Raw genomic sequence first — 10,972 nt, 5'->3', positions numbered from 1 at the left:
CTCTTGCAAATGTTATTATGTGGATGTCAGCACTGATTAACAAATGAAGTAAAGGAAAAAACACTGCTGCACCTCGTGACTGCTGTGTCTGCTGGTATCAGTCAGGTGGACCTGACAGAGGGAATAAACACAGTAATCCTAACACGTACTGTGGTTACTGTGATCCGGTGACACAACTCAAGACGGAGTTCTTCCTGATCTTCCTGTTATGAGAAATGACTTCTGTTTCATCCTCTTCCAGAACCTTCAAGCTTTGGTTGTCTAGTATGCTAACAATTCTAGAAAGCATTCATGAATTTATGAGACTGTGTTACTATGGCAGGGGAACGTTTTGTACACAAGTTGAAATACATAAAAATCCCTAAAAAGTGTAATTTTGTAACGGAACTAAAATCGCAGGTACCTTTAGGCTCAGGGAGGTAGGTTATTTGTATAAGTAGGGTTGATAGTTACATTAAAATATTCTAATGAAGTATGTGAACTAAATTGCTGGTTTTCTAAGATAAGATATTATGGGACACGGGTCATATAAACAATATTTTATATTTTGTTTTATGGAATCGATTTTGTCTTGTTTTTAATTGTACAATTGAAGATGTATGTTAAACCAAAGGGATTAAATTTTATATGTCTATTTCGTAATAGGTCATTTCCTGTTATTCAGTTTGACTTTTTCCTTTCATTAGTCAGTAAAGCAAAATCTGAGATCTTAAAATCGTAGAGCTGAAAAGAATCACCTTAGCATTTTCTCCTTATTTCCCAACATGGATATTTGGGTCTCTTCCTTCCTCTTAATTTTTCCTTAGAGGGGTCTGAAATGATCCGAGTAATTGTTAACTGAGGGGGCCCTGAATTAGCTTTCAAGTACTACCAAAATTTAACCACCAAAGCTTAAGATAAACGCTTTCAGACCTAAAACCTTAGTGTTCTTGGTTTTTAAAAGCTTAACAGAAAACGTCTGTTCCCCGGTGGTCCAGTGGTTAGGACTTGGTGCTTTCACTGCCGAGGGCCGGGGTTCCATCCCTGGTCGGGGAACTAAGATCTCATAAGCTGTGCGGTGCAGCCACGAAAAAAAAAAAAAAAAAAGGAATAAAAATCTACCAGTAATGTCTCAGTTCATCAGAATTTCTAAGTCAAACGGCTATTGTAAGCATATGCGGGTAATCCAGGGCCTAAATGTGATAGACACTAAAATATATTTCTAGTGAACACATGATCACGTGAAGGAAGTAAACTCCCTGATAGATGTCCTGCAATATCTGTGCACCTTGCACTCTAATCCTTGGGCCACGCGTCAGAACTTCTGAGGCGCGGACTCCGCTCCTGGTCACCCAGCGGCTCCAGAGCCTGTGGGCTGAGGCCCACATGTCCTCTCCCTGCGGGGCCTTCCTAGACTCCTCTGCCCGGTCCCCTCACACTCCCTGCCTTCCCGCCTCTGGGTTTCGTTCTCCCTTGGTCACTTAGCTCTTTCTTTTGCCTCAAAGCTTGGCTTTGCCCTGGAGGCGAGGGGCTTCCCCAGTCTCCACGGTGGACGCGCCCGGGTCGCCTGTCCCTGCACTCCTGCTGCACATTGTGACCCAAAACTGCCTCTCATCTCCCTGGATCGCTGGCACCCAGCCTGGTGCTGGTCACGTGGCAGGCGCTCAGTAACTGATTTTGCAACGATTAAGTGCCAAGCTGGTGCCCTTCACGAGTCCCATCCCTTGCAAGACATCATCAGGGAGACGGTTTAGAAGTTAGAAGCTCAGAGCTGAGCGAGGCTGGACCTGGACCTGTAGGGACAGAGTGGGGGGTCGTTCGCTCAACCTGGCGGCAGTCAGGAAAGCAGAGCCGCTGAGGCCATCGTGGGGAAGGAGTCGCAGGAGAAGGCGAACGTGGCCGCAGGTGTGGCGGGCTGGACCACGCCTGCTCGGGGCCGCCAAGCGCGCCCTCTTTCGAGATCGCTGTCCTCTGCTCGCCCTGTGGAGGCGGCACATTAGTGTCGTCCGGTGTCAGCCGTGTGGCATCTCACCCGCAGATGTTGGCCACCAGGATACGGCAAATATAGGCTGGTAGGGGGCATCGTCAGGCCTTGAACCCACGCCTCCCCTCCGCCTCCCCCTCGCCAAGGGCATCACGGCAGGTGTGAGTAACAGGCCCACAGACCGTTCCTTCTCTGTTCGGGTCACTTCTGTCTGACACACACACCCTTGGCCCTGAACTCCTTCAGCCGTCATCCCCTTCAAATCTTTTGGCCAAATTTTTAAAAATTTTATAAATGTAACACATGGCTAAGAAAATAACATAAGCCATTAGAATGAATGGAGCTCCATGAGAGGATCTCTCTGAGGGATGAATTTCCTGCCACCCCAATCCCACACCTCGGAGAGAACCACCGATCATTTTTCTAAGGCCACACAAGAGTCCTCGAAGCAAACTCAAGGCGTAATGTGCATACTGTTTTGCAGGTAGGGTCGTACTATTTTTTTTTGCAAATGTTTTCACAAAAACACTATCACTGTTCTTTAGACGTGAGTTCTTTTTCAATGACTGCGTTGTGTTCCATTGTATAAATAACCATCATCTAATCAGTACCCGCTGATGGACATTTAGGCCAAGATTTTGCCATTACAAACGTTGCTGCAGAAGAACCTGCGGGCAGGTCTGTCCTTACATACTTGCGAGGTAGAATTGTAGGATGAGTTCTCAGCAGAAGAATACCGAGTCAGAGGCTATGGTCTGTAAACATTCTGTAGAGACTGTAAAACTGCCACCCAGAGTAAACCGATTACATTCCTGCCCACTGAGTGTGAGTCTGTTTCTCAGCATCTCACTACTTTAAATTTGTGCGCCTCTGAGTGCAGGCGAGCGTAACTTCGTGCTCAGTGGCTGTTTGTTCTGTGAACAAACAGATTATTCCTCCTCGAAGGAATAATCTGTTTATTGTCCCGCTTCCTCACTTACGCACTCAGCCCGGGGCAGCCTGACTTCTGTCCCTGCCACACCATCTGTGGAGCTCTGTGCCGGGTGCTTGATGATCTCCTTTAATCCTCACAGGACCAGTGAGGGGGGATATCGCCCCATTTCACAGAGGAGGTTCAGGAGATCACACTGCTAGGGAGAGACAGCAGTACGTCCAACTCCAAGCCTCTGTTTCTTCTCACTGTCACATGCTGTGTCCACTGCAAATGCTCTTTTCAAGGTAACCTAATTGCCCTTTTCTCTGTCTCGGACATTCAGCGTTAAAGAAAACCTTCTAAATTACTTTGGCTTTCGTGATGGGTATATCAGCTAGAAAGTCTGGGTTGCAAATAGCAGAAACTCTCCAATCTGGTTAAACAATAAAGGAAATGTGTTGCTTTCCAAGCTGAAAGGTGGCCCAGCGTGGTCCTGGACCTTGATGTCACCAGCAGCTTAATTTCTTTCCTCCTTTGGAGGCTCCATCCTAAATTTTACTCTCCTTGAGGAGTTCTGCCATACTCTCTTTCAAGGATAAAATGCTGAGGAAGGCTAGGCAGGCTTTTAGGAGGGTAATGCCTCTGGGTGGGTGGGTTTTCTTGCAGAGATCAGGGAAGAAAATTGGATTTTCCCGAAAATGTTTCCAGCCAGCACACACACGTGTGTTCAGGTTTCATTGTGTACTTGAAGGAAGATTATTTCAACGATCTGGGTGGATCTTTCCTCTGGCCTCTACTCCTTTCCGTGCATGATCTCCTCTTTCTCTTTATAGAAAATTAAGTCCAAAGCCTCCTCACATGAGTTCACACCAGCCCCTGGGATCAGGAGACTCTGAGGCCGGACAGCAAGTTACACAGTCACATCTGGTCACCTCTCCATTCGTTGTATGGCTCCGCTGAAAAAAAGCACGCTTAATTAATTTTCGGGAAGATCGTAGATGATAAAAACTAAAATAGTGCAAGATAATTGTCTTTTTACTCCCTATTTCCTTTGAGGCTTTCCTCCCTCCCTTCCATCCTCCCTCCCTCCCTTCCATCCTCCCTCCCTCCCTTCCATCCTCCCTCCCCTCCTTCCTTCCCATATATTAAGAACTCAACCGCTGACCAGGGGAATGATGGGAAGAGAAAATGCTTGCGGGTTCCAGGTGGCCGGCTATCTAGGCCGGAGGAGAGGCCTCTCCCTGTAAACAGCCCTCTGCAGGGGTGAGGCGTGATCCCTTCTGGTCCCAAAAGCTTAACACTCGCCAGGCTGCTGATGACGCAGACTGCCGTGCCTGGGCCTCCTTAAAGGGGGGCAGGGAAGTGCCGAGAGTAGTTCACGTTTCACCCCTAAAATGGGTCCAGAAGCTCTCCCCCCAAATGATCTAGACAGACTTAAAGCCTTCACAAAAATTCGTTAAAAATGGATCACAGGCCTAAATGTAAAATACTATACAAAACTATAACATTCCTAGAAGATACCATAGGAGAAAACCCAGATGACCTTGAGTGTGATGATGAATTTTTAGGTGTGACCCATTAGAGGAATAATTGATAAGCTAGACCTCACTGAAGTTAAAAACTTTGGCTCTGCAAAAGGCAATGTCACGAGAATAAGACAAGCCACAGGCTGCGAGAAAATATTTGCAAAACACACATCTGATAAAGGACTGTTACCCAAAATACAGTTTCCAAAGAACTTCAGAAACTCAATAATAAGAAAACAAACTACCCAATTAAAAAAAGAAGCCAAAGACCTTAACAGACGTTTCACCGAAGAAGATACACAGATGGCAAATACGCACATAAAAAGACGCTCCACGTCATCGGTCATCGAGGAAATGCAAATTAAAACAACCAAGAAGTACCGCCACACACCTATCAGAATGGCCAAAATCCAGAACACTGATGGCACCACGCGCCGGCGACGCCGTGGAGCGACAGGAACTCCCAGATGTTGCTGGTGGGGATGCGGCAGTTTCTTACAAAACCATATTCTTACCATATATATGATCCAGGAATCAGGCTCCTCGGTATCTACCCGAAGGAGCTGAAAATTTGTATCCACACAAAAACCTGCACATGGAGGTTTACAGCGGCTTAATTCATAATGACCCAAACTTGGAGCAACCGAGATGTCCTTCAGTAGGTGAGTGGATAAATCACCTGTGATGCCTGCAGACAACAGAGTGTTATTCAGAGCTAAAAAGACATGGGCTCCCAAGCCACGAAAAGACATGGAGGGAACTTAAATGCATATTACTAAGTGAAAGATGTCAATCTGAAAAGGCTACATACTGTATGATTTCACCTATATGACATTCTGGAAAGAACAAAACAATAGGGACAGTAAAAAATATCAGTGTTTGCCAGGGTTTATGGGGGAGGGGTGAATAAGCAGAACACAGAGGATGTTTAGGACGGTGAAAATATTCCGTATGATACAATAATGATGGATACATGTCGACATGTTATTATATGGTGTCCAAGCCCACAGAACATGCAACACCAAGAGTGAACCCTAATATAGACTGTGGGCTTTGGGTGATAATGATGTAGCATAGAAGCTCATCAACTGTGACGAATGTCCCACTCTGGCGAGGGATGTTGATAATGGGGGAGGGAGGCTGTGCATGTGTGAAGGCAGTGGGGTAATACATGGAATATCTCTGTACTTCCGATTTTGCTGTAAACCTAAAACTGTTCTAAAAAAATTAAGTCCTGGGCTTCCCTGGTGGCGCAGTGGTTGAGAATCTGCCTGCTAATGCAGGGGACACGGGTTCGAGCCCTGGTCTGGGAAGATCCCACGTGCCGCGTAGCACCTGGGCCCGTGAGCCATGGCCGCTGAGCCTGCGCGTCTGGAGCCTGTGCTCCGCAGCAAGAGAGGCCGCGATACTGAGAGGCCCGCGCACCGCGATGAAGAGTGGCCCCCGCTTGCCACAACCAGAGAAAGCCCTCGCACAGAAACGAAGACCCAACACAGCAAAAATAAATAAATTGATTAATAAACTCCTACCCCCAACATCTTAAAAAAATAAATAAATAAAAACTAAAAATAAAAAAAATAAAGTCCTAATAAAAAAATGTTTTTCCCACACAAATGCACAGACCTGCTCTCCTTCAGGCCTGAGGTGCCCGAGAATGCGCAGCCGGCCAGAACCCAGTCCGCCCTCCCCTCCTGGCTGCGTACGCAAAGCCAAGGCCAAAGAGTGATCCTTTGGGGTGCGCAGACCGCCTGTCCTGGCTCCCCATCCCTGGGCAGTGTTGGGGTGACCCTATCCTAAGGTGGCCTGTGTGCCCAGATCTTGGGCTCAGCCGTGCAGGGAGGGTGGTCCAGGTGGACACAGCCCTCTCGGCCTCCTGGGACCTGAGGCCAGTCAGCTCTCTCTGCTGCGGTCCCCGGACTCACCCTCCCATGTCCACGTCCTGCTGGACCACGTGGGGGCCGTGGCCTCCTTGCCCCGTGGCCGCAGATGGAGCCCAAGGTGAGCCTGGCAGCTGGCACAGATGGCCCTGTTACCAGGCGCCCACACGGAGCTCCCCACCTGTTTGCACGCGGGTTGCGATAAGAGCAGGCAAACATCCTGCAGGCCACGCAGGCTGAGGGGTGCGGCTCCAGAAAGAGAAGGTGCCCCAGGGACAGTAGCTCCTCTCCAGGAGGGTCCTGGGGGAGAAGCCGAGAGAGAGGAGGAATCCGCCCTTACAGTCGGTCTGCCTTTGATTCTCAAGGCAACGCTGTGAGGTGGGAGGAGAGGGGTTCATGATCCACTTCACAGAGAAGCAAACAGGCTCAGAGAGGCCCGGCGGCCTGTCCCACATCACACAGCAGCAGACAGAGCCGGCCGGCCCTCAGCCCTCCCCAGAGCCGCATGGCGCCGGCGTCTGAAGACAGCCGTGTCCCTTTCAGTTTCCACCCTGCTCCCAGTAGCTGACTCCCATTCCCATTTTTATTCATGTGGAGTCTGTCCTCCAAGCCTGGTGTGCCCAGCTCGGTAGAAGCAGGCAGGATGCCCCCTCAGGCTGAACCAGCTGCTTCCTCGGAGGCCGGCTGGCCTGCTACTTCCCTTCCCACACCCTCTGGCTTGGGCTGGGGCCTTGAGGGGCGTCTAGTGCCCCCCAGCCCAGATTTCCAAGGGCAGCCATCCCCGGGCAGCCCTCAGAGGGCGCAGGTTGGGGGGCAGCATGGGTGACCCTGAGCGAGCCCACAGCACGAGGGCTGCTGTCCGGTGAGGCGTCATCCTCTCGCTTTTCGTTCTTTAGACATGGTTTCCTGCAGGTCTGTGAACACATTTTAAATAACTGACTGAACACCTCTGTCTAGTAAGTCCAATATCTGGGATTCTTCAGGGACAGTTTCTATCGGTTGGGTTTTTTGCCTCTTTGTGAGTCACACTGTCTTATTTCTTCTCATGTCTTGTAATTTGTTTTGCTGAAACTGAACATTTTAGATAAGGCAACACGGCTACTCTGGAATCAGATTCTCCTGCTTTCCCAGGGTTTGTTGCCTGTTAGTTCGGTGGCGTTTCCGAACTAATTCTGTAGAGTCTGCGTTGCACGTTGAGCGTGGACACTGAAACCTCTGCTCACTTAGTTTAGTGGTTGACGGATGGTCAGAGATTTCCTGCAACGCCTGGAACCAATGAATCGCCTAGTCTTTGCGGAGGGGCTCAGCGTGGATGCTGGGGTGCGGCGTCCCCGCTCAGGCCCGCCACTCACAACTCTGCCTTAGCCCTCCAGCTCAGCCAGAGGCGAGGGCTCAGGGCCCCCTCAGGTCTCTTCTGGGGGGGCACACAGCCCTAGACTGTGCCTGGCCTTCCAGGCTCCCGGGAGCCTTTCAAAGCACCTATGCCTTGTCATGGCCCAGTTTTTCCCCCATAAGCCTTTTGGTTGGCCTTTGTCTGCCCCACTGTCATCCAGCTTCTCAGGCAGCTGTGAAATTGGACAATTCCATCCAGATATTCTCGACAAGTACCCTCGGGGAAAAAGTTTTTGCCCTGGCTGGGCTCTGAGTTGGGTCAGAGACAGACAGCTTTGCGAGCAGGGTCTTCCAGGGAACCCCCAGGTAGGCCAAATAACAACCGTTCTCTGGGAAAGCGGCTCTGAAGGCGCTCCAGCTCCTCTCTGCCCCCTGCGGTGGCTGCTGGCTGTCATCGAGGCTGTGGGTTTTGGATTTCCGAGACGCCCTTGGAGCTGAAGAATACAACAGGATACTACTCTGCAGTAAAAAGGAAAAGCTATAGACACACCCAGAAACATGGGTAAATCTCAAAAGAATTCTGCCAAGTTAAAGAAGATGACCAAAAAAAAAAAAAAAAAAAAAAACCACACTATATGACTCCGTTCACAGAAAACTAGAAAATGCCAACTAATCCACAGAGCCAGACAGTCAAGTCAGTGTGATGCTTGAGACTGGATGGGGGCAGGGAGGGGTGGGTGAGGTACAAAGGGCACAAGGGAGCTTTGGGAGTGATGGAGACGTTTTTCCTCTTCATTGTGGTTTCATGGGTGTATACATAGTCAAAACTTATCAAACTGTACCCTTTAAATGGGGGCAGTTTGTTATATGAATTATACCTCATTACGTTTTTTTTTTAATGTAACGACTATGTGGGTTTATCTACTACCCGAAAACAATTTTCTCCCTTCTCCCCATGCCCCACAGCTCCAGTCCACCTGCATCCAGAGCTGACGCCAAGGTGCGTCTCCCTAAGTCACAGGCCACCGGCCAGGTCCCCGTGGACGTGGGCCCCCCTCCCCTCCCGCTCCAGCCCCTGGGCCTCTGCCCCTGCTGCACCCCTGGCCCGCATGCCTTCCAGCGACTGGCCCCTCCCCCCTTACCTGGTGGATGTCTACGCGCCCTTCAGCTGAGCCGGAGCACCCCAGGCCCACCCCTTGATCCTGGAATCCTGCTCGTACAACTGCCTCTGTCAGGAGCAGGCAGGCTCTTGGACGGGCCCCGGGAAGCACTTGGCAGGAGCCGGGCTTCAACATCCGCTGCTTGAGACAAACTCACCAAGAATCTGGAAACAACCTGAATGTTCAACCCTGGAGGCCCGAGAAGGTGGCTGGCGGCGCCCCTCGGTGGGCTGCTCTGTGCTCGGACAGTCAGGAGGTTCGGGGGCATCTCGGGGGAGGTCGGTGGACGGGAAAAGGCGGGATGCCTGGACAGGTGCCCCACGGGCCGCCCGTTTCCCAGCTACGGCCTGGCGTGGGCAGGCCTCGCCGAGGGAGGAAACTCCGAAGCTGAGCCCCGTCCACCTCTCCCCTCTGTCCTTGTGTCTCCTCCGAGAGCCTCTGCCTCCGGTGCGGAGGGACAGACAGTTAGCTCTGCGGGGCCTCACACCCACCAGCCCCCTCGGCCGCCCCCCGGCACCTGGCCCTCCGTTCCCAGGAAGCCCTCCCTTTGGGAAGCCAGGCCCGAGGCTGCAGAAGCCCCGGTCCGGGTTAGGACGGGGAGGCGCCCGCCCAGGAGGGCAGGGGCAGGCCCGGCCTCCACGAGCTCTGTGCCGCCTTCCCGGGGCGGCCGGCAGCCAGGCAGGCGCCGGCCCGGGGGTGTCTCTGGCCCAGCTGACCGCCGGCCGCCCTCCTCCCGCGGGCCCTGGCGCACGGCCGGCGCTGGAGCGACGCTCCGACCTTTCCCCCACTTCCCGCTCTGGCCTCCAGATGATTCCAGGCCCCTGCAGTTGACAGGAGTCACATGCGGCTGGCACAGGGCCTCCCTGGCCATGCCCTCCTCCCCGCTCGTCGCTGGGGCCTGAAGGCCGGCCGGGGGAGCAGGCGAGGACCTCTGGCCCCGCAGAGGGCCGGGTCTCAGGCTGCCAGGCTGCGGCCCCGCCCAGTGCCCCGGCCCGGCCCAGGGCCGGCCCACCACCAGCAGGATCCTTCCGCCCCGGATGTCCTGCTCCCGTGGGCCTCAGCCCTGGGGGCGGGGCTCAGTGACCCGCTTTCTCACGCTGCCCACGCTGTGGGTGGTCCTCCGCCTGGGCGCCTCCGCCATTCGCTCTTAGTCCCCCGAACACTCCCCCAGGCCGACTCCCGGGCCCCCCGCCCGGGGTCACAGCCCCACTGGGCGCCGTCAGCCCTCACACTCCAGACAGTCCCCAGGACAGAGGGGGACAGCTCCTCTCTTCCCATCAGGCCCGCGACAACACGGGGACAAGGGGCTTTGTCACAGAGCCACCACGGGGCAGCAGGGCCCGGGTGTGAGCGCAGGTCTGCCCGAGCCACAGCTGGAGGCGCAGATGGGGAGACGGAGGCACCGAGAGGTAAGCAGGGGCCAGACAAACTGGGCCTGGTGACCCCAGCTCCACACCAGGCCTGGACCCTGGAGCACAGAACGGGGCTGCGGGAGGCGGGAGGGATTCGGTCCCAACGCCGTCACGCCTGCACGAGGGGCGGAAGCCGCTTCCCGGAGGGTGCCGGGCCAGCCTCGACCCTGCGCCCTGCACCGGGCAGCTCCCTGGTTGGGCGGGCATGTGGGGAGGTCACCTTGGCTACTCCCCGGCGTCTGGAGAGGGCAGCAGGATGGTGGGAGGGAACCCCGTCCGTATGGAAGCCTGAGGACGTCGGATGCCTCCCCTCCTCACCCTTGTCCCCTCTGCTCTGAGAAAGTGCCTCCCCCCGCGCTCCTTGGTGATTGCCAGGCAGGGGCACCCAGAGCCAGGGACCTGCTCCTGGGAGAGTCGTGGGGACTTAGCGAACTGGGAAGTGGCATCCCCCGGGCCTGCACCCTTCCTGCGGCTCCAGGCAAGCGCTGGTCTGCCTGCAGCTGCCCAGCTCCTGGGTGGGCTGCTCCCTGCCTTCCTGTCCCTGCGGGGACAGCCCCTGGGGGCTCACAGGCTGCAGGGAGGTGACTGCAGTCCCTGAGCGAGCCCTTCTTATCTAGAGCTTGAAAGGACATGGTGCCAGGGGAGGAGGACCCAGAGCTGGGGGCCTGGGACAGGTGAGAAACGGAATCCAGTGGTACTTAGAGAGGTGTCCCAGGCACACAGAAACACCCACGGAGCCGATGCCTGGGTGCTGCAGCTCTCTGCTGTGTGACGGCATGGTCACTGAGC

General features: G+C 53.7%; 1 protein-coding gene across 1 annotated transcript; it reads right to left on the bottom strand.

The window, feature by feature from the left end:
- Positions 1-745: 745 nt before the first annotated feature.
- On the bottom strand, positions 746-9,846 carry LOC102976514 (translation initiation factor IF-2-like; the record flags this gene model as incomplete). The annotated part of the gene is made up of 3 exons (XM_028486370.2): positions 746-3,832; positions 6,461-8,130; positions 8,929-9,846. Coding segments are annotated over 2 exons (923 nt in total), but the record flags the coding sequence as incomplete, so codon positions are not given.
- Positions 9,847-10,972: the final 1,126 nt, after the last annotated feature.

This window comes from Physeter macrocephalus, unplaced genomic scaffold (genome assembly GCF_002837175.3).
Source record: "Physeter macrocephalus isolate SW-GA unplaced genomic scaffold, ASM283717v5 random_867, whole genome shotgun sequence".
Classification (NCBI taxonomy): domain Eukaryota; kingdom Metazoa; phylum Chordata; class Mammalia; order Artiodactyla; family Physeteridae; genus Physeter; species Physeter macrocephalus.
The sequence above is the reverse complement of the archived record's forward strand: the minus strand, read 5'-3'. Positions and strand labels throughout refer to the sequence as shown.